We start from the raw sequence: 24,188 nt of genomic DNA on the forward strand, positions 1-24,188 counted from the left end.
AATGTATCTTTTGTTTAACATAGTCAATATTTTTAGGTATCATAGTGGTATCACCAGAGGACGGAGAACGGTGGTCGGAGAGAGAAGAGAGGAGAGAGGAGAGTTTTAAAATACCAAAAATATCCTTGCATTAAGATTTTAATTTAAAATTACCAAATTTATAAATTTCCTAATTTATCTATTGATTTGTGGTTAATATTGGTTCTCACAGTTACCACAAACAACTCAGTTCTCCCTTGAATAGACCCCTATATATATATATATATATATATATATATATATATAGACTTGGGATCATGTGAGACCAGTCTGTTTTCGTGAAACCCGTGAGACCAACATTTTACACTTGAAACTTCACAGCAAAATGCTGTGAAGGTGACTTTTTAAAACCTTCACAATGTTTTTGCTGTGAAGGTTCGACATTTTTAAAACCTTCACAGTGTTTTTGCTGTGAAGTTTACGTGTAAAAATGTGGTCTCACGGGTCTCACGAAAACAGGCTGGTATCACGTGAACCCAACCCTATATATATATATATATATCGATTATATCTATATTTAAAGTTGAAAGGACAAGGAAAATAAATTACGGTGAGAAAAGGGAAATTATATTTACACCGCCGCTTTAGCTTTTTATCATTATTCTTACTTCCCCTTATTCTCCCTTACTTCTTTCTAAAGAAAATCGTGTATATCATGAGAGCAGTGTGACGCCCACCTTTCAAGAACACGGAGTCGGATTTATACTTGCCTGAGATCGCACTCTGTTTTCCTTCTTCTTCTTCCAAGATCATAGATCAAAATCGAAGTTCTTCTCACTGTTCTTCATGGGTACGCTATGCACTTCATTTGATTCAGAACACACCAGTAGTAATTTTATTTTTTTATAAATATTTTGTTATCCCTTTTCCAAGTCAGAAGAACCCTAGAACTGAATTGCTTGATTTGATCGATTGTTATCGATATTTTGTAGGGCCTACAAGAGCAGAAGTTTTGAATTCTAGATTATTGTACTTCAATTTTTGATGTTAGTTAGCGGTTCGATGCTATTGATTGCTATTGTGTTCAATTGGGTTTTTTGCTGAAATTTGATCTTAACTCGATCGTAAAGTGCTGTATTGCAGAACTATAAGTATGTCGGATCTTTGATCGGCTAAACTGGATTCCCTTGTGTTGTTTTTGTTATATTGTAGAATTAGAGAGTTTAAAGACTAGATTTTGACTAAATATTATGTGTCCATAGTTGGATCTGCAAAAATAGCGATGGAATAAGGTGTAGTGAACCTAAGGGGCAGTTTGGTTGGATTAAGCTGTGTGTGTGGATTTTAATCTGAATGTTTTTGTTTGGGATGTTTTTTTTATAGATGGAAGGATGGTTCTTCTAATTGGGAGAGGCATTTTTGAAAACTTGCTTTTTACATAATGCTCCTCTCTAGAAACTTACTGAATAAGTCACTTTCTGTATCATTAAGCCACTATCAAACAGTCATGTATAGCTGATCGAATAAGCTGTGAGTCTCATTAAGCTGCTAACAAAAAGACCCTAAATTGGTAACTGGGTAAGCTGGAAAACAGAGATATGAATGGAAGTAGACCAAGAATTGGATAATTTTTTGCTATCGTTTTGTGTCATTATCATTGCGTTTGGAATACTTGGGGTTTGTAATAAAAATGTCTCCCTATCGGGTTTTGTGCAATTACGAATGCCATTTTAGTAACTGTTTTATTGGGGATACTTGAAGTTTTTGCAATCAAAATGTTGAATTGTAGATCGTGGGAATTTATGCTTTTGAATTGGGTAGTTTAAAGTGATCGGTTGTTTTCAAATCTCTTGCTTTGAGGTGTTCGAATTGAAGGGATTACGATATACCCGTTTATATTTTATAATCATGCAAGTGATCTCTTTTTCTTTCCAGATAAAGAAGCCCAATGTTGCTCGACCCACCTCATAGAGGGGGATGGTACTTTCAATGCGGTTGGACTTGATAATTTTATCAAACAAGTCAAACTGGCGGAATGTGGACTTTCTTATGCCGTTGTTGCTATCATGGGTCCGCAGAGCAGCGGTATGTTTCTTTTAAGCTATTTAAAAGTGAACTTGTTTCATGTTTCACGTGGGCGCGATAGAATCCATCAATATTTGCATTAAATTTCGTTAAATTAATATTACAAAAAAGAAAAATCCCGTTGGCGTGGTGATTGTGTTGTCCTTTTGTTATCATTTCCCACTCCCACCGAAGCCACTGAAGAAACATTTGTTGCACAACATTGTGTCTCTTATTTGTCTACTTTTTTGTGTTTTCATTTTTTTAAAATCATACTCCCTTTTTGCCAAAAGAATTCGAACATTTGACCATACACGAATCAAGAACGTAATCGGCTAGTAGCTATATCGTTCTCTTATAATAAATGTCGTGGACCAAAATGAACGAAGATATGCTTGCAATCACCTAAACATGGAAAAATAAGTAATTTCAATTTTAAATTGTCAAAAAAGGACATGTTGTAATATTCAAGGGGCGGCCCAATCAATTTTTGTGGAATGGAAGAAATCTTATTTGTGGCAATGCTGGTTCTCTTTTATGGTTTATTTCTTTCCGTAGGTTTGAATATATATGTACATATATATAGGGGCTTAATCATTTGAGAACTCCATATATTGTGATAACAGTTCTCTATCTTAAGGTATTGTTTCACATGATTTTTTCTCATTTAAGGCTAGCATTTGATGTATTGATGAACATATATTTGTTTCAMAATGTCTTTGCTTCATATGTATGTAGTTCACGATGTGAAACTTTTTGATGTGTAACTTTTGTTTCACAAACATACTAAAAAGGTTCACATTGTGAAACAATTACATTGTGATACAAACATATGCTAATCGATATTCTAAATCTCAGTCTTAGATGAAAAAAGATCATATAAAATAACACATGATGCTCTACTTCTCAAGGTTATCACAATTTCATGGGCTCTTAAAAGAAGGTCCCCTACATATATACATACAAGAATCGGGTATTCCCATTTATTTGCTGTTTTGTGGATTTTTGGTCAATGAATCCATTGACATTGCATTATATGCAAGTTTTGATGTTAATGTGTTTCTGACAGGAAAGAGCACACTTTTAAACCATCTTTTCAATACCAACTTCAGGGAAATGGATGCTTACAGGGGAAGGCATGTTCTATTTTATTATTTTTTAATACCATTTTTTGTTCAATTTTCAATTCTCTTTCATTAGCTATGGCTTTGGTAACGAGATGTATTATTTCTTCTCAGGTCCCAGACTACGAAAGGTATTTGGATAGCAAGATGTGCTGGTATTGAACCTTGTACTATTGTAATGGATCTTGAGGGAACAGATGGAAGAGAGCGAGGAGAGGTTATTATGAATTTTTATTGTTATTTTCTTGGATGTTTATCGTTGTTTTGGTTCTTGTTTGTCTTATCATATACGTGTCGGTTTATCTGTGGTTTTACTTTGTATATTATCACATGTGATATTGGTAGTCAAAGGGAAGTTCTGTTAGGAACCCAAAATTGATTAGGAATCTGGGAACCGTCCAAATGCGCCACATGTCCCACTTTAGGATGAATATTCATTAATAACACAATTATGATGAATATGCAAGTGTTATTTATTATGAATAACACATTTATGATGAATACGGAAGTGTTATTCATCATGAATCACACATTCATGATGAATATGTTACAACATTCATGATGAATAACACGTCCATATTTCTTGTCAGTGTCGTGCTGTGGGCGGTTCCTAGGTTCCTGATATTGTTAATTAATACACACTCAAAGAATTCACTTTATTGCTTAATTGTTCTTGGTTCATGCATAACATTGGTTACCTTCATTTATTAACGTTTTGTTGCTCTCCCAGGATGATACCGCATTTGAAAAACAGAGTGCACTTTTTGCGCTTGCCGTTTCAGATATCGTGCTTATAAACATGTAAGTATTCCAGTAGCTTTAGATAAATTGTGCGTATCCGAACTCCTTGTAGACTTACGTTAAATTTCCGGTTAAATTTGTATTAAATAGGTGGTGCCACGATATTGGGCGTGAGCAGGCTGCAAATAAACCTCTGCTGAAAACCGTATTTCAGGTACACTTCCGTACCCCTTTATTTAATCAAATTTTCCTCGCCCGTTTGTTGATCTTCTTCTTTTATGTTTTTCAGGTTATGTTGCGGTTATTTAGCCCTCGTAAAACAACTTTAATGTTCGTTATACGTGATAAAACGAGGGTAAGTTTTTGTCTTTTCTAGGGATAATATAATATGATGTGATTTTTTATTTATCTTTTATTTCTGTACAGACACCTCTCGAAAATCTTGAGCCTGTCTTGAGGGAAGATATCCAAAAGGTACTTTTTCCGGGTTTTTATATGGATTTTATTTATTATATATCTTGTCGCGTTAGAATTGATACAATCTTATAACTTATGATAATATGTTTATATGCTGTAGATATGGGATTCCGTTCCCAAGCCGGAAGCCCACAAACGAACCCCCCTGAGTGACTTTTTTAATGTAAGATACCAAGATATAACACTTATATTGTAATTTTTTTTAATTATTATTATCTTATATATTTTTTTATTGTTTCATGGGACGGAATACCGTATATAATTTCTGACTTGATTGAGTGAATAGGTTCAAGTTGTTGCGCTTTCTAGCTATGAAGAGAAGGAAGAACAATTTAAAGAGCAGGTATGCAATATTTGTATGTTCCTTTTCGAATCTCTTTCATTATACCATGCAAAGCTAGCTATTGGCTGAAAAACTAGCATCGCCACGTTTGGTGAAAACTGGCTCGTAAGCTAGATGACAATGTAAAATGACATAGAATGACATGTTGAAGAATTACTCAAATCTAACATATAATGGGCACAAGTAGAAAAGGAAGTGGAAAAAAGCCCCTGGAGCTTATTTAAAAAAAATGAAAGCTATCTGAAGTAGCTTTTCAAAAGTTAACTTATAAGCTAGTTGTTGGTTGATAGCCACTTTTGGTGAAAACTAGCTGGTAAGCTAGATGACAATGTAAAATAACATGTTGAAAAGTTATCAAATCTAACATATGAGGGCATAATTAGAAAGAAGTGAAAAAAGCTCCCGGAGCTTATTGAAAACTGAAAAGATATCTGAAGTAGCTTTTCAAAAAGCTAGCTTATAAGCTGCCACTCGTTGGCGACGCCTTATTTTCTACGAACACCCCATCACTGAATGAGACCGTAATTACAATAGATAACTGCTCCTCCCCTTCTCGGTCTTTAAGGCTTTGATTTATGATTCAATGAATGACTGAAAAATTATCTACCTAATCCAATGTTTCATAAAATGGGTATGAGTATAGTATATGTACAAACAGGATTCGCGTGTGATAAGGTAATCATGAAACCTTGACGATAGATCAATTCCCTTTTTTGGGAGGGTCTTGAATACATAGTTTATGGCTTATTGAACAGGGTTTTTTCAATAAGCTCAAAAAATAAGCTAGCTTATGGTTGCTAAACATGCCATAAGTTCCGATTATTTACTTCTTTCTTTGTCTTGGAAGGTGGCTAGTTTGCGGCAGAAATTTTTCCATTCCATTGCACCTGGTGGTCTAGCGGGTGATAGGCGAGGAGTTGTTCCGGCTTCGGGTTTTTCCTTCAGTGCACAACAGATATGGAAAGTTATCAAGGAGAACAAAGACCTTGATTTGCCTGCTCACAAGGTAACGACTATAGACATTTACGATAAAAATTTGACATATTGTCTATATGTTGAAAAACCGAACCAAACGAAGCCCGACCCAGTAAATCCGACACGAAGTAGGGTTTCGGGAGGGTATGATGTTTCCGTGAAGACTCCCCCAGCTTGTCTATATCTTGAAAGTTTTCTGTTAATTTCAGGTGATGGTGGCAACCGTACGATGTGAAGAAATTGCTAACGAGAAATACTCTTCCTTTGTTGCAAATGAGGTACATAACTTGGGGGCTATTTGGTTGGTTTTCCATTAAGTCCTGTATGGATAAAGTTGTCTGTGTGGATTAATCTGTATGCATAGATCAGGAAGGTTTTTGTTTGGGAGGGTTTTCATTGATGGAATGAGCATGTTTCTTTAATTGGGAGGGGCAAGTTTGGAAAAAAACTTGGCTTTCTGCATAAAGGCACCCTAGAAGCTTACTGAAGAAGCCACTTTCTATATCATTAAGCCACTACCAAACGGTCACGTAGAGCTGACCAAATAAGCTGCGAGTCCCATTAAGCTCACTAAGCTACTAACAAACAGGCCCTTAGTAACCCATCAGCCGAAAACTCGTTCAGTTTTAATTATTTGACTAAATAATCGTTTTGTAGGACTGGCTCGAATTAGAAGAGGCCGTACAATCTCAACTCGTACCAGGGTTTGGAAGGAAGCTTAGTTCACTGCTTTCCAATTGTTTATTCAGGTAACAAGGAACACCTTCTTTCACCTGTTTTAGAAGACATTCTTTTGTTGAATTTTTACAACTTCTTTCGTGGGCATTTCGATATTTTTGTATTCAGTTATGACGAAGAGGCTACTTACTTTGAAGATAGTGTTAGATCCACAAAAAGAAAGCAGTTGGAAGAGAAATTGCTGCAAGTAATGTTTCTTGTTCATTGTTCGTATGGTTCGAGATTGCTAAATGTGATTGGTGTTTATTCATCGGTAGTATTTTTTTCCTCATTGCTTGGTGTCGTCTATAAATATTCAGCTTGTTCAACCGGCCTACCAATTGATGTTGGAACACATTCGATCGGGGACACTGGATTACTTCAAGAAAGCACTTAACGATTCTTTGAATGGAGGACAAGGGTTTGCAGCGGCTGCTCGTGATTGCACTACAAAATCCACGAGACTGTTTGATGAACAATGTAAAGGTATAGCTATTAAGCGTCTTTTTTCAAGAACAATTTACCTCGAGTAAATTATGATTTTCGTCCCTATAGAGTGCAATTTGTTGCTATTTTCGTCCATGAACTAATTCCTACCTTTAAGTACAAGGGACCAAAACAGTAAAGAATTGTAAACCACTGGGACTGAAACAACAATAAATTGTAAATCATAAGGGTGAAAATAACAATGAACTACAAACCATAGCGATGAAAACCGCAATTTCTAGACCATATGGATGAAAATCGCAAATTTTAACAAACCACAGGGACGAAAAACGTAATTTACTCATTTACCTTTTTACCCATTAAACCAAATATACCTTTTTACTCATTAGTGATTACCAATATGCTGCTCTATGCTCCGGGGTAGAGGTCAGGTTTGCGTACATCTCACCCCCAGATCCCATATGTGGGTGGGACATACTAGGTTTGTTTGGTTTGGTGGTCAGGAATATATCGGTAACATCTATTTTGGTGAATGTGATTCCTTTATTTTGTTTTTATTGAGGTGCATATTAGATATTTGACTGATATTTAGATGCTTATATTGAACTATGTTTCAAGCTGAACAATGCGTTTATTGCGATTAAGCATCTCACGCTCATTTGTGGGACTGATTCACTGAATCTACAGATGCCATCATCAAGCAAGCGAATTGGGATTCGGCTAAAGCAAGGGATAAGTTTTCACGCGATTTAGAGTCGCATATTGCTGAAGTTCGAACTGCCAAACTGTCCGAACTTACTGCACTGTATGAGGTAATATTAACATAGGGGCATGTTCGTTTGAGAACCGTAAGTACTTTAAAGAAACCGTGAGAACGAACTATTCATGATGAATAACATGAATAATGAAAATGCATGATATTCATGATGAATATTTAGGTATATTCATCGTGAATATGTAGGTACATTCATCATGAATATTTAGGTATATTCATCATCAATAATTCATGAATAGTTGGTTCCCACGGTTCTCAACATCTTACGTGTAGTTCTAAAATCCACTTGAGATGCAACTTTTCTTCGTTATCATTAAACCCTTGCGATGGGATAGTTGAACATTTTATGCATTTTTCTGCAGTCGAAATTAAAAAATGCATTATATAGTTCGGTGGAAGCTCTTCTAGAAGGAGGTAGTGATGATACTTGGCCCGCAATAAGGAAACTTCTTAATCATGAAACCGAAACAGCCATCTCCGAATTCTCTGTTGCACTTTCTGGCTTTGAGATGGACGAAGAAGACGAGGAAGACATGATTTCAAAATTGAGGAATTATGCAAGAGGAGTCGTCGAAGCGAAAACAAGAGAAGAAGCCGGAAGAGTTTTGTACCGCATGAAGGAGAGGTACCATATGGAATTTGTGGTCTCGTTTATATATTACCGTAAGGTTTGCACGGAAACATCCGCTCTACTCTTTGGGGTAGAGGTCAGGTCTCCATGCATCTCACGACCCATGCCCCCAAGACCTTGCTTTCGAGTGGGATTTACTAGAGATGGCAACGGGGTCGGGGTTATCACAATCCCCATCCCCATCCCCATCGGGGAATTAGGGAATTTTCTCCGTTCACAAAAATTAATTTTTTTCATAACATCTTTATAAATGCCAATTTCACGTTTCAAATACACATTATTCTAAACCTTCATTGTTTAACCAAATTTTAATGATGGCATTGATATAAGAGTATTTCAAAAATAAATATATCAATTACAGTACTTAATAATTGAATATTTATATATCCACGTTATATCACCAAAAGTTTCTTCGAACAATCAACCCAATGTTATTTTTGAAAGTTCTCTCATCATCGTATATAGATTATTATGTGTTATATATACTTGTTTGTCGGTTTATTCTATTATACACACACACACACACATATACACACACACACTATATATGAGAACTTATTATTTAATACTTAGGGTCAGGGTCATGTTTGAGGGGTATCCCTATCCCCGGTTAACAAATTCGGGGATTCCCAATCTCCGGTCACACCGGGTTCGAGTATCGGGTACATTTTTTTTTGCCATCGATAGGATTTACCGAGGTGGTTTGGTTTGATTTATTTCTGTTTTATCGTAACTCGTGGCCATTCATACAGATTTACATCCATATTCAACCATGATAACGATTCCATGCCACGAGTCTGGACGGGAAAGGAAGATATTCGAGCAATAACTAAAACTGCCCGGTCTTCAGTGAGAATCATACTTCATCAGAGGATATATCACCTTTTATATTTGATATTGAATCTACATGTCTTTTATCACGAGGCTTATACGATTGTTCTTTATATATATATTTTCTTCTTTCAGTCTCTAAAATTGCTATCCGTTTTGGCTGCCATTCGTTTGGATGAAGACACTGATACGATTGGGGATACATTAGTCCTCGCATTAGTGGATCCAAAGAAAGGTACTAGTAAGAGTACCGCTTTGCAAGATCCATTGGCCTCGAGCACATGGGAAGAGGTACGGTGTTTTCTTATTAATTTATTGTAACCCTTTTTACATAGTGTACAACTGTTTGGTCTTGTAAATTTAAGTCCTGTAAAGCAGTCTATTAGGACATTTAGACATATTTGGCGTTTTTGTCGTAGTGTGGGCTTCGAACTTTGATGGTTTTGATTTGGACAACGGAATATGTGGACTTCATTAACGAATCCAAACGTGAACTTCATTAACAACATTTTTTGTGTGCATTTTATTTGTTCACATCCAGGTTCCGGCTACAAAGACACTCATAACTCCTGTTCAGTGTAAATCGTTGTGGAACCAGTTTCAAAGAGAAACCGAGTATACCATCACCCAAGCTATTGCTTCCCAGGTTCGTGCTTTTCGTTTTGTTGACTGCGATTGGTGTATATTTGACTTCGTTTTATGTTGAACACAAGTATCATAGGCTAAGAATATTCAGATTGCTTCAAGCTTAGCCACTGGTGCAAATGTTTTGTCAAAATCAATGCCTTCCTCTTGCCTATAACCTTATCAAATCTTCGTTTTTCATACAACTGTAAGCATGCCATTGTTTCTAGTGTGAGTTCAGAGTTCTTAACGTGTTTCCGCTATGGTTTTCAGGAAGCTAACAAGCGCAATAACAACTGGTTACCACCTCCATGGGCAATTGCGGCCATGGTGGTTCTTGGATTCAATGAGTTCATGACTCTTTTGAGGTTCTTTTTTGTGTTCATCGTTCACCATTATCATATTTCTTCATCATCCAAAACCGGGCTTCCCTTATAAATATATGTATTTTGCAGGAATCCTTTATGGCTACTTGTTATATTTGTGAGTTATCTCCTTCTCAAAGCTTTGTGGGTTCAACTAGACATATCCGGTGAATTCCGCAATGGCGCGGTGAGTTATAACCTTCAAGAAATAGTTTTCTTTAGTCGAAAAGAAGTCGGAGAATGAGTTTATGAGTTGCACATCCAACATTGTTTACCCGGTTTCATAGGATAAAGTTCAAATAACCAACTATTCATTATGAATCAACCCTAAAATACTCATGAACAGTATTCAACATTTCATTATTCAACATGATATTCATAATGAATAATTGGTTCCGAGGTTCTCTAAATGTTTACTGTTTCTAAATGAACCTGGCCGGTTTCTAATAACATCTTTTTCGGTCAACAGCTTCCGGGAATTCTGTCGTTATCCACCAAGTTTCTTCCCACAGTCACGAATCTTCTTCGAAAACTGGCGGAGGAAGGGCAAAGGCCAACGACCACCGATGCACACAGCAATACCTCGAATCCACCACAAGCATCGAGGATTATACAAGGTGTTGTTGGGAGTAACAGCGGTTTCTCGTCAACTGCTTCATCGGAGGTAACGATGGAAAACGAAGTGGAATACACTAGCCCTTCTAGACATGATAAAGATCTGTGATTAGTAATAATAACATCCCTTCACTGTATCTATGCAAAACTTGTGTATTTTGCCGGAAAAAATGAAAAGTTGCCGGAAATATGGCCGGCTGCCGTTGATCACTGAGAATCCTAAAAAACCCTGTTGATCGATGTTATAGTATGAAAGGTTAGGAAAACGAGCGGGGGCATTTTCGGAATTGGATTTTGATTTTAGAGAGAGACCCGGATCAAATGGGAACTTGTGTTTTAGGTGTCGATAGTTTGTTTTGTATGATAATGTCGATAACTGCTACTCGGTCTTCTACATTGTGTTGGATTTTGTCATCCGAGAAGAATAATGTCGATGTTCGCTTGTACGTACTCTTAAAGATTGTCTAGAGAATTACCCGTGTTCGTACTTTATGCCGACATTTGTGTATGCGAGCTTCGGAGTCGATTTGGTGACTCAAGTTACAATTATGACACACCAACACAATATTAGATCTGATCTGATTTGCTTTTCACATGATGTTCCTTACAGTGTGGATCTGTTGTTGTCGGTTACGAACCCTTTTACACGAACATAAGAGCATCTCCAATGGTAACTTTTTCAAAGATGTCGTTTACCAAATGCTTACTCGGGTAAGCGCTTTTCAAGTTATACTACCTCACTGAATGAATATGGCAAAGACCAAGAATCTTACCCTTTAAGAGCGAAAGCAAGGACTGAGAGTCTTACCCGGTAAGTGATAGCGATAACTCTTACCACGGTTGGTGCTTGCTGGGTAATATAACACCCAAACAAAACGGATAAGGTAGAAGACAACTTGTACCAAAAGTATGAAGTGGAAACTAGAGCTTAATAAGAATTCACCCAACAAAAGGAAAAATATAGCGTTTACAGATAACAAAAAGGACGGTAATAAACAACCTATTAATCTAGACAATTCTACGCCTAGATTAAAAACGGGTGTTACTATCGTCTTCCAACAAAATACCATGCCATCGAATGTTATAACGCTCAAAGCACCAAATGCTTTATCTACAAAAATACTTATTGAAACAATTATTCTTCTCAGCCCTTTGGAGCCCCGCCACTAAAAGAACCTGCTAAACGAGCCAAATCAAGAGAGAGTGTTAGGCTTACGCCTAGTGAGTCCAAACAAAATATAATCAAGCTATATAACCATCATATGTGTGTGTATATATATATATATATATATACACACGCACACGTAATGTAACCTTAAACGATACAAAAGAAACAATTTATTCCAAACGAATCTCGAGATGGGGCCAAAACATCCGAAGATGACGGAGGAGGCCCGATTTGCCGTTAATCATGACGGAACACAAAGTAAGTCATAGATCAATGTTATAGAGTATCACTTGCAGGTTTAGAACCATCGACATCAACCTAAACTAGTCATATAGTCGGTCGTGATCTTAAGCTCTTTATCTCGGAAATTATATAATAATTGCAATGCCTATTTCCAAATGAAAGTGAGAAGGTGATTTGGAATTACATAATTAACACAATGCCCAAATCCAACTTACATCATCCTTCACACATATGCTATGAAACGACTTTCATGCTTATAATCTCAATACATAATAATGACATACTTAAATTCGGTACCTTAAGCATATTGGTACCTATTTATCCGTAAGATCTTGTACGTGTCCTTTAACTAATTGGAATATCCCCATTTTTGCAAATAAAGAGCTTCAACGAAAAGGTGGGGGGTTTTAGAGTTTTATGGCCAATAATATTTTGAATGAGTATTTTACCAAGTGATTAAAGTCATTTTCCCCAAACTCCAATTATCATTAAAACGGGATTCCTAAGTTCGTTCATTTACTTAAAAGAAGTCTCTATTTCCAACGGAGCAAGTGATTTCACAAATAAAGTAGGAGGTAAGTATATTGAATCATTTCATATGAGTAAGGTCCTATAATTAAGGTTGAATGAACTCACCTCGCAGGAGAAATCCTAATATCTTGAAACTAAAAAGGGAGGTGGAAAGAGGGTTCCAAAGACAGCAGGTAAGCCTAGAGGGGAAAGAAGGAAGAGAAGTAGGCTGCCGGTGCGACGTAGGGCGCGGTGAGATACAACAGCTACTGCTGCTGCTGTTTGGTGCAGGGTGCGGCACAACGGTTCAATACAGCAGGTTCCTGCTGCTGCGATTTGGTCAAGAAGGTGCAGAAAACGCAGCTAATGCTGCTGTTTTGGCGAGGCAGCGAAGGCAACACAGCGGCTGGGTAAAGTGAAGGAAGAAACAGCACAGCAAGGTCTGGTGTTTGCGGATGGAGGCACAGTGCAGCGGCCCTCCCCCTTCTCACCATCATCCTTACACACCTAACTTGAAACCTTTTCAGTGATTTTCTGCTTCTTCCCAAGGAACCTCCAAAGTTTCTCTCTTTTCTAAAAAGGATCTAGAGGAGGGTGGGTCTAGGGGTAAAGGTGTAAGATGACAGTAAACCCCCCTTTCTTATTTTAAAATCTGCTTTACAGAGAAAAGGACCTAAAGATAATAAAAATTAAATATAAAATAGAAGGAATTTTTTTTTTGGGTGTTACAGGTAAGTTGTTACATATGATGTCGTTTTGATAGACTAAAATCTTACCTAGTAAGTAAGTGATAACGTTTAATTTTTACTTTTAAGTGCTTACCAGATAAGTGTTTAGGTAAAGGTCCCCTTATTCTACAACAATTGATTGATCAAATGGTACTATCTCAATTAAATTTTCACGTTACCTCCTTCATTCGATCTTATTTTCGTTTTAATCTTTTGTTAATATTTATTAATTAATCTAATTTATTAAATAGAAGTAAATATTTTATAAGAAAATATATCATCAAATACTCGATGAGATGATTAAAATGACAACAATATCGAATATATATATATATATATATATATATATATATATATATATATATATATAGAGAGAGAGAGACTTGGGATCATGTGAGACCAGCCTGTTTTCGTGAGACCCATGAGACCAATTTTTTACACTTGAACCTTCACAGCAAAATGCTGTGAAGGTGACTTTTTTTAACCTTCACAGTGTTTTTGCTGTGAAGGTTCGACTTTTTTTAAACCTTCACAGTATTTTTGCTGTGAAGTTTACGTGTAAAAATGTGGTCTTACGGGTCTCACGAAAACAGGCTAGTCTCACGTGAACCCAACCCTATATATATATACGGGTGAGTTCATTTGTTAACCCAATATATGATGTTAACCTTGTGAACTAATCTTAGCGTGTAATCTTTTTAATCTCTGGATGAAGTTCATCATGACATTTTTGTAACAAATTAAAAAAGGATGTTTAATAAACATAGGTGAACAATCATGAATAAAGGGTCATTTCGATTTTCGGGGAGAAAAAAAAGGGAGATTTCTTTTAGCATTAATTATTTTTCCGATAATTACTCTATCGTTTTGAAAAACCGACATCAGGCTTTAATTACTCCTCCATTTATTAATATGTAATGTGTAACCTATAAATGTTGTGAACTAATGAACAATTGTCATATATGAGTAACATATAAACATCATTCACTAATAAAAACTAACATATATGAACATGTTCATTAATGAACATATATCTGAATGTGTGCGTACGTGTGACTCGTGAACATTGATCAATCAATTCACAATGAATCCTTGATAAGTGTCCATCATATTGTTTGCTTATGAACAAAATGGAAATTGTTCCTTCATGTGTGCATTGTATGTTAATCAAAGGTTCATTCATGTGTGCATTCATGTGATGGTCTTGAAAACCAACCCAAATTCTTAATTTGGTCAGGTGGATGTTCATCTATCGCTTAATAATGACAATGACTACAATCATGGAGTAATTAAGAGTTGTAACCGCCAATTAATATTATGCATTAAAAGATAGACCAAATAGAGAATTACATTCTTACCCTCATTAAATACCAACATCATGGGAATCAACCAAAAGTATATCTTGATTTTGATTGGTGAATAATGGTTTATAAAGTTAACACATAAAAGATCTCAACCCCCCCCCCCCCCTTTCTCTCTCTCTCTCTCTCTCTCTCTATATATATATATATAAATCATTTATTTACCATTTTCACTTTTTTAAGGAATTCTTAATTATCTTATTGGATGAACATGACGAGAGACGAGAATCTTACCCGGTAAGAACGATAACAAAAATGGAGTCTTACCCGATAAGTGAGATTTAACGACTCTTACCCGGTAAACGCTTACCGGCTAAATTGTTACATACAATACCGTTCCAATGGACTACAATCTTACCCGGTAAAGTAAGTCAGAGTGTTCAGAGTGTTAACTTTTACCCGGTAAGCATTTGGATAAACGACCCCTTAATAGTTTAATCATTTGAAATAAGAAAGTTAAGTGATTTACTTATTCAAAAAGAAGTATATGACTTAATCATTCAGACAAGGAAATTTTATTGGCTGGATTCCCATCAAGAAATTCAATCTGTACATTAATTGTAAACCATTGATTTCAATCCTGAAACATGTTCTACACCTCTGAATCATTCAGATCACATCTTTATAAATTAGAAGAAAACCCATGTTCACTCGTACTTCCTCTTGATAAACTTCTTAGCCTTCTCCAGAACTGCTTCTTCCTCCCCATTTTCAGAGGAGCTGAATTGAACTGTCTTCTGAACGATTCAGACTCCAAACCCTCCATGTTTTCTATCGTACTCCTCAGATCCGTAGCCGATAATTCAATCTTCGAATCGTAGCCACTCATCTCGTGATCCATGGTTTTGAAGCCAACTTCTTCTTCGTTGCTGAAGCTTCTCGAAGTCGTCTCTTTTATCTCGTCAAACTCATTACAAACGAGCTTCAAGGCTTGAACGACTTCACCCATGAACGGTCGGTGCGATACCTCCGGCTGAACGCACATCGATGCTATGGCTGCAACTTTGAGTATGCTGTCAAACGGGGTGTTCGAGCTTATGATCTCGTGGTCGATGATCGATTCTAGAGCTTCCCGGTTTGTGAGTTGGGGTCGAGCCCATGAGACAAGATTTTCTTGGCCCGGTGGCTGTAAGAGGTCGACTGGTTTTCTTCCCGTTAGAAGCTCGAGAAGAACCACACCGTAGCTGTAAACATCGCTCTTCACGAGAAGATGGCCGGTCATGGCGTATTCCGGTGCCAGATATCTATAAAAACGTCGTAGAAAAAGAATGTTAACGAAACTACATATTCGTGCGGGTACTTTGGTTAAATGACCTTTTGACGGGTTCTTTTTTTAAAATCATGTTAGGTTCAAGAATGTCGAGGAAAGTTCCGTTAGAAATCCAAAATTGGTTAGACAGGAACCCGTCTACAACTCGTCATGTATCCCTCTTCAGAATGAATATTCATTATGAATAACACATTCATGATGAATATGGACGCGTTATTCATCGTTAATCACATATTCATGATGAAAATGGACAACGGGCCATTTAAGTATATATACAACCTTAAATAAAATTTTAATTAAATCTGTGACGTTTTGATGAATAACACGTCCATATTGCTGATAAATATGCTACGTATCACGCTGTGGACGGTTCACGGGTTCCTACTCAATTTTAGGTTCCTAACGGAACATGCCCCTAAGAATGTTAGTGCTTAACGGAAGAACGTCATTTCCATACACAATAATGCCTAGAAATCTGTAAGAAAATCATGGATTTTAAAAGGCACTCGTAGGTCATTTAGCTAAATAACCCGTTAAGAAACGTACCCGAAAGTTCCCATGACATGTGTTGATATGTGCTTGTGGCCATCCAATGCAGTTCTAGCCAAACCGAAATCCGAAACTTTCGGGGTGAAATCGTTTTCGAGCAAAATGTTGCTTGATTTGAAATCACGATGAATGACACGAGGACTTGAATCTTCGTGTAAGTAAGCTAAACCACGAGCTGCTCCTAGAGCGATCTTCATTCTCGCGCACCAGTTCAGAGGCACGATCTTATCCGGACCTGAATAAGAGATTTTAAAGAATGTAAAAGCAAGCTCCTTAGGGGTTGTTTGTTTACCTCTTATTAGTTCCATTAAAAGACAGATTCTGAATCGTTAAGAGGTGAATCTTGTTTGGTAAAAAAAGTATGATTTTGTATCCTGGGCCTCTCTTAACCATTAAGCGCCCCAATTTCATTGTAAACAATTACCAAACACTTTATCTTTTATTTTGCACTATATCATGAGAGTATCTTAATAATTCTGACCACTTAATCATTCTGTACCGAACCATTCGGCAACTGTCAACCAACCCTCAAAATATCATATAAAAAGATTATTTAAGACTTTATATTTAAAAAATGTCCTAAATTTTATTAGGGTGCTATAAACTTATGGTAATACCTTTACGTATGACACAATTGTTTGGTCTTATAAACTTAAGTTCTATAAAACAACTTATTAATATGTATTTAGACATAATAGAAGGAATGTTGCTTACCATGTAAATGAGATTCGACACTTCCATTCGGAACAAGCTCGTAAACGAGGCATCGAAAATGGTCATCCGTGCAAATTCCAAACAATTTAACCAAGTTTCGGTGATGAAGACGACTCAGCATCTCGACTTCGGCCAAAAACTCACGACTGCCTTGCCGATCGTCTCGTTTAAGAACCTTCACAGCAACCTTCCTTTCATCTTCAAGAACACCGCTATAAACAACCCCGAAACCACCTTCTCCGAGAATCCTACTCGAATTAAAGTTATCCGTCGCCTTCTCGATCTCGCTCAAACTATAAATCTTGGCGGTTCCGGTGTACGCCATTAAACTCGAGCTAAACGACATCATATCGGAACTTTTCCTGCTTCCAACTATCAACGATTCTCCTGCTCCTAATCGAGTTTTAATGGCTTTCTATAGTTAGCGTCTGTGGTACGAAACGAGTGATCGTATATTTTAATTCATTTAACGTTACATATCGATCAATATAACAAAATTTTGGCCCAATCGTACCCATAGAGCCCATCCACCGAAGAGGTCAAAGGTTCAAACTACACCAAAGTGAGAAGGGTAAATTGCATGAAAAAATAACGTATTTTAACTAGATTCCTATTTTGAGTAACGGATTTTCAAAACTTCCATTTTGGTACATAAGATATAAAGTTTTAAACATTTAAGTACCCAAGTAACAGGTTGAAGCATTAACCGGTTACCATGCTGATGTGACGAGTGATGAGATGAAATTGGGTTGAATAACAAATAACATTGAGTTGGATACAACATCAATCATCACATCAGCATGGTAACCGGTTAATGCTTCAACCTGTTACCCGAGTGCTTAAATAGTTAAAACTTTACACCTTAGGTCCCAAATGGATGTTTTGAAAGTTCGTTATCCAAAATAAAAATCAAGTTAAAGTACGTTACTTTTTCATGCAATTTGCCCAAATGAGAAATGTGCATGAGTATTTGCATAGACTCCGATTTAAAATGAGAATTTGAATGAAAATATACAAATTGCATGAAAAAAATAACGTACTTTAACTTAATTCTTATTTTGGAAAACGTACTTTCAAAACTTCTATTTTGGTAAATAAGATGTAAAGTATTAAACATTTAAGTACTCGGGTAACCAGTTGAAGCGTTAACCAATATCATGCTCATGTGACGAGTGATGTGGTATCCAAATCAGTACTGTTTGCTAAAGTGGTTAGTGATATGGATTTTTAATCTAAAATTAGTCTCCAACCGGTTACCCGAGTACTTAAATAATCAAAATTTTATATCTTAGGTACCAAAATAGAAGTTCTAAAATTACGTTACTAAAATAGTAATCTGAGTTAAAATAAGTTGTTTTTACATACAATTTGCCCGTTGAAAAATGCCTAAAAATCGAACAACAAAATTACCTGATGGTTTCCCTTGGGACGAAGTACGTTCACGAGGCTCCTTTTCCGTTTGTGAATCGGAAGAACAACATCCACATTTCAACAAGAAAAGCCACACAGCTCCGATGATAACAACAAAAGCTGTCACCGCCGATAGAATCACCACCGCGATCATGCTTCCATTTGGCCTATCGTTTTTCTCTCGTCCGTTTCTAGGTATGTCAACTCCGATCGGCTTAAACGGCCTTCCTTTTTGATCGTTTACAGAATCCGATTGATCGATTGTTACGCCGGAATTCAAAGGCACCGCCGGCGGAGATGGCGGAAGACCTAAAATGAGTAAAATCAGATCGAAATCATACATAACTCAAAATTTTGAAGCTCTTCAAATTTGTAGAAATTGAGATCGGAAGTATGCAAAACCTGGATATCGAACATATACGACTTCATAGGCTCCAAATCGAGAGGTATTTATGAAAACTTGTTTCTTCCAGAACTTTTGGTAGATGGAAAAAGCGTTTGCTGGATCGAAATTTTGTTTCAGAGGTACCAAATTGACGAGAACGATGGTTTCATCGAGCTGCTCGCCGGCTGCATTGGCTCCCATTATTCTGGCTTGGCTTAGATTGAGTGAAACACCGGTGGCGATTTCTTTCGCGAGTTCTGAGACCAATGGAAAGAATGTATACGGAGAGATAACGAGTCGTAAGCGAACTTCGATTGGCCACACACAAGCACACGGCGATCCGGATGGTGTGTACGTCAATGGCTGCGTGCAGGTCACCGTTGTACAATCTACAAGTAGAGTTCGAAATTAGATGCAACTTAACGAGCTTAACGGGACTAGGAGCTTATTCGGTCAGCTATACATGACAATTTGGTATTGGCTTAATCACACTCCACATTCCATTACTTGAGTAATAAAAGCATGGAGTTCTCTTCTTCTTAGCATTCTTGTTTGCTCATCTTATGCCGTTTACCAAATGTTTGTCCGGGTAAGCGCTTACCAAGTCACATTTCTTTACCTGGTATATGGTAAGGTCCAAGAACTTACCCTGTAAGAGCAAGACAAGGACCAAGAGTCTAACCTAAGTAAGTGGGAGTGACGACTCTTACCGCAGTAAGCTCTTACCGGGTAAATTGTTGCATACAATGTCGTTTTGATAGACTAAAATCTTACCCGACAAGTAAATGATAGTGTTAAATTTTACTATTAAGGATACAGTTAGTCACCTTCATTAGGAGGTGGTGGAGGTAGCGCGAAAACTGGAGTGGGTGGAGTAGCCGTCGTTTTTGTTAACGAGGAGCTTGATGGAGATATCGTGGGACCTTTAACGTAGTACCATAGTTAGTAATCTATGTAAGACTTGGGATCATGTGAGACCAGTCTGTTTTCATAAGACCACAAGATAACACTAAACCTTCACAGCAAAACACTGTTAAGGTATAAAAGAACATTGAACCTTCACAGCAAAAACATTGTGAAGGTTTGTTTTTGTACCTTCATATTGTTTTCCCTGTGAAGGTTCAGTGTGTTTTTGTGCCTTTACGGCTAGTCTCACAGATGTCACGGAAACAGACTGGTCTCACGAGAATCCAAATAATGATGATCTTGTAACAAGAACATCATTGGGATGACAAAAATATTAAAGCATTAGAAATCTTGCTCACTTCCAAATCGTGTTGTTGGATCAACTGGTGATGGTGCAGGAGCAGATGGACCTATTCAAGATCATCACAAACTCAATCGGAAATCCGTACACAATGCTTAGTTTCGGGATGTTTTTTCAAAATGACGGAACTGACCTCGAGCGATGTAAGTCGGTGGTTGAACTTGATACGAGGGTGTAGGGGCAAAATGGTCAGGTTTCTTTCTTTCATGATGATACCTGAAAAAAGAGAGGCTAGAAGAAGATGCAGATCCTGGTTTCCTCCATTTCGTTGCATGATGTTTGGCCGGTGAACGTTTTTCATAGTGATCGGGCGCTAAAGAGTGACCGCTCGTGGGAGTTGATGCCTGCAAAACACCATGATCTGTAGCAAGAAATGGTTTTTATCGGATTAGATATACCGATAGACTTGGGATCATACAAGACCATAGAAAAACACCGAACCTTCACAGCAGAACACTATGAAAGTACAAAAAACACTGAACATTCACAATAAAAACACCGTGAAGGTTTGTTTTTGTACCTTCATAGTGTTTTTGTCGTGAAAGTGAAGTGTGTTCTTGTGCGTTCACAGCTGGTCACATGGGTCTTAATGAAACAAAGTGGTCTCACGAAAACCCAACCCCCTATGCTAATGAGTGCACATATATTTGTCTTTCTGAAGGAAAATCGGCTCAACCGAATGTGTTTGACTTTTCAGGTCAAACCAATCTTTTTTGGTTTCGAAATCAACACGGGTTTTTTAGTAATCGACGAAAACGAATGTAATATATATACACTTTAAAGCATATATTCAAAGAACAATTACACTGTTTTTTGGATTTGATAGAGATCATGTCGTGTTTGGATTAGAAAAATGACCAATTTTGACCAATCAAAAAGTCAAATTTCTCAAAAATGAAGACTAGAAAACACTGCTACATTGGATCCTACAACGGACAACAAATCAATCAAACAAAAATTCAACACAATTTCCTCAAATCAAAGGTTCAAGAACTTTGCCAGTATAAAATTTTCTCCAAGAAAGCTGAAATCAACAAGAATTCAAGAAACCCATCTCGACCACGACGGTTGTGGCACAGTGGTTGAGATCCAGGGACGCGGTGGAATATCCCATCTGCTTCGGATTCGATTTCAGACGTCCACAACAATTGTAGCCACTGAGTTTATCACGGCTGATGTGCATTTTCTGGGATTAGTCTGGGCATAGGGATACATACCCTTTTTAGAAAGAAAAAAAGAAACCCATCTTACAATCTCATCAAAATTTCATCCCATATCACAATTTCAAGAAACCCATCTGATAATTTCAAGAAACCCATCTCACAATCTCTTCAAAATTTGACCCCATCTCACACAATTTCAAGAAACCCATGTGATAATTTCAAGAAACCCCATTTTCTTGCATAAAAAAAGTCAAAAATACCCTAAATTTTCTTGAAGAAATTGAAGCCATAAACACAAAATCCAATTACCTGCAGATCTAAGAGCCAAAGAATCACCACCGACAAACAAAATCAAGAATGTGATCAGCCTCAGAATCACTCGAAACCCCATTGACAACCAAAATGAACATGAAAACCTCAAAAGGGTTTCAATATCTGAATTCAGCCCCACAACCCAGAATTTGCAGTGGACATTTATACTGTACCATCCATAGCTTTCTAAAGAGAAGCAGGTAAAAATGGCCCAATTTTGCAGAGCTTATTGGTGATTGCCATTAATGGAATGATGATGGTGTGTTTTGACACCCAAAATCAGAAGGGTTTTTGCTCTGAATCAGCTGGCTGAATTCAAGAACCCACAAAACCCATTAAGAACATTTGGCACCCTTCTTTCCCAAAAAGCAAACAAATGAATTATGTATGGGTTTGTTAAGTGGTAAAAGGAGTAGTAGTATGAGTGATGAGGTGATGAGAGAGAAAGTAGGAGAGAGAAAGTGATATTGATTTCTTGATGATTCTTGAATGCCCAAAGATCATAATGATTCCTTTGTGAGATGTTAGTTGAAATCAAGAAATCTTTGGCTTAATTTGACTTTTATTGCCTAAATACCCATTTGATTATTCATTTTGTTTGGACATTCACATTATCCAATCTTTTAAAAAGTTGGTTTCGTTACCCCTTTTTTCTCCTTTATTTATTTCACTTTTTCTTTATGATGACTTTGATATGGGATTTATAGAACAAAAGTAATCATTAAAAAAACATTTTTTTTATAAATGAAGTATTGTTTATTGATGCATGTTACTTAAAATTCAAGATTACAAGTAAATTGTATGTAAGTACATTTTATTAAGCTTCATGTTTGAATTCTTGTAACTAACTGTAAATAAATATAATCAAATATAGGATACAAGTTCTTATTTTAAATATAAAATCTAAAATATATTTAGGATAATCATTGAGTTCTAACACAATACTTGGTTATTATCTTCATAAAAGTTATATTATTAAAGTAAAAATAAATTATTTTGTCATTAAACCTAAATTAAATTATAAAAAAAAATTGAATTAAAGAAATTACACAAAAATTGAGAACTTTTATATATATATTTTAATTTTTATGATATCTTCAAATATATATTTTATTAAGAAAACATTATTGTTTGCTCAAAACACATACATTTGTATTATAATATCGACAAAAATCAAAAAAATAAAATGAAACGTTGAAATCGAGATATATCTCGTTGTATTGCGTGAGTATCCATCTAGTATTTAATATATTCAAACAAATTAAATGGTTTTTAAATGGGTTCAATTTTTTTTTGAAAGGATGTCCTCCTAGGCTATGTTTGAACTAATCCCGATAAATTTTAACTACAAGAAATCAGCCTTAATATACTTAGTATCCACAATTATTGTGTACACCTTGAATCGAACTATGGCCAGATGAGATATTCAACCACATCCTCTAGAACATCAACCACTACGCCACACCCCTTGTGGTTTAGATTGGTCCGATTTCACTTGCTGCTAGGCTGAATCAGATGTCAACCTGTGCAGACACCAATGAATAACCAATTATGATCGATAAGTTTTTAACTAAATCTGATGATTTTTTGCACACCTTTTTTTCAGAAAACACAGTATAGAGAGATATTTCATCCACCAATAATGTGTAGGCCTTACTAGATGCTTCATTTCTTTTTGCATTCTTAGAAAAAGTAAAAGGGTATTATGGGAATAAATGGGATTCATGTTTTTTTCTTGTACCCAAAGGGAAGATAAGAGTAAAGAAAGATAAAGGGTGTGAAGGTTATATAGAATTCCACATTTTTCCTTTTTGTTATAAAATTTTATAATTTCATAAATATCAAATAAAAATAATATTTAAATTCAAAATATTTATATTATTTAAAGAACATAAATTGTTTAGTGCAATAACACTAGTTGTTTTTTTTTATAAATAATTATATAATAGAATTTTATTTTAGTGATTAAAATATATCATTTTTTTTATGGATATAATATTTATATACGGTAAACACAACAAATAAACTCATTCACACACACACACACACACATATATATATATATAGAGAGAGAGAGAGAGACCAGACTATTTTCGTGAGACCTATGAAACCATTTTTTATATTTGAATTTCACAGGAAAACACTGTGAAGGTAAAAAAAAATATGAACCTTCACAGCAAGAACACTGTGAAGGTTACCTTCACAGTGTTTTGTTGTGAAGTTTCAAGTGTAAAAAAATGGTTTCACAAAAATAAGCTAGTGTGTGTGTGTGTGTATATATATATATATAATCAATTTATTGCTTATGTCGCTTAACCGTTATGAACTCTATGAGATCGAATCTCCCGTTATTCCTTAGTAGCTCAGTGGTAGAGCAGTCTAAAATTTTCAAAGTGCGAA

General features: G+C 36.2%; 2 protein-coding genes across 2 annotated transcripts; one reads left to right on the forward strand and one right to left on the reverse strand.

Annotated features, from left to right (window-relative positions):
* Positions 1–689: 689 nt before the first annotated feature.
* LOC112508667 (protein ROOT HAIR DEFECTIVE 3-like) lies at positions 690–11,206 on the forward strand. The gene is made up of 23 exons (XM_025113354.1): positions 690–829; positions 1,915–2,064; positions 3,113–3,179; positions 3,282–3,384; positions 3,898–3,968; positions 4,059–4,122; positions 4,198–4,263; positions 4,335–4,382; positions 4,486–4,548; positions 4,672–4,728; positions 5,576–5,734; positions 5,913–5,981; positions 6,361–6,452; positions 6,550–6,628; positions 6,741–6,906; positions 7,555–7,679; positions 8,005–8,267; positions 9,026–9,122; positions 9,240–9,395; positions 9,646–9,750; positions 10,002–10,096; positions 10,184–10,280; positions 10,563–11,206. The coding sequence occupies exons 1-23, from the start codon at positions 826–828 to the stop codon at positions 10,815–10,817; spliced, it is 2,451 nt and encodes an 816-aa protein (XP_024969122.1). The 5' UTR covers positions 690–825; the 3' UTR covers positions 10,818–11,206.
* Positions 11,207–15,187: 3,981 nt separating this feature from the next.
* Positions 15,188–22,230, reverse strand: LOC112509401 (receptor-like serine/threonine-protein kinase ALE2). Its single transcript, XM_025114342.1, has 9 exons — positions 21,783–22,230; positions 20,447–20,689; positions 20,312–20,362; positions 19,874–19,969; positions 19,064–19,435; positions 18,662–18,970; positions 17,252–17,644; positions 16,535–16,772; positions 15,188–15,962 (listed from the first exon to the last, which is right to left on the reverse strand). Exons 1-9 carry the CDS (start codon positions 21,865–21,867, stop codon positions 15,341–15,343), a joined length of 2,409 nt encoding a protein of 802 aa, XP_024970110.1. The 5' UTR covers positions 21,868–22,230; the 3' UTR covers positions 15,188–15,340.
* Positions 22,231–24,188: the final 1,958 nt, after the last annotated feature.

Source organism: Cynara cardunculus (assembly GCF_001531365.2).
Source record: "Cynara cardunculus var. scolymus isolate 2C chromosome LG 3, CcrdV1, whole genome shotgun sequence".
NCBI lineage: Eukaryota > Viridiplantae > Streptophyta > Magnoliopsida > Asterales > Asteraceae > Cynara > Cynara cardunculus.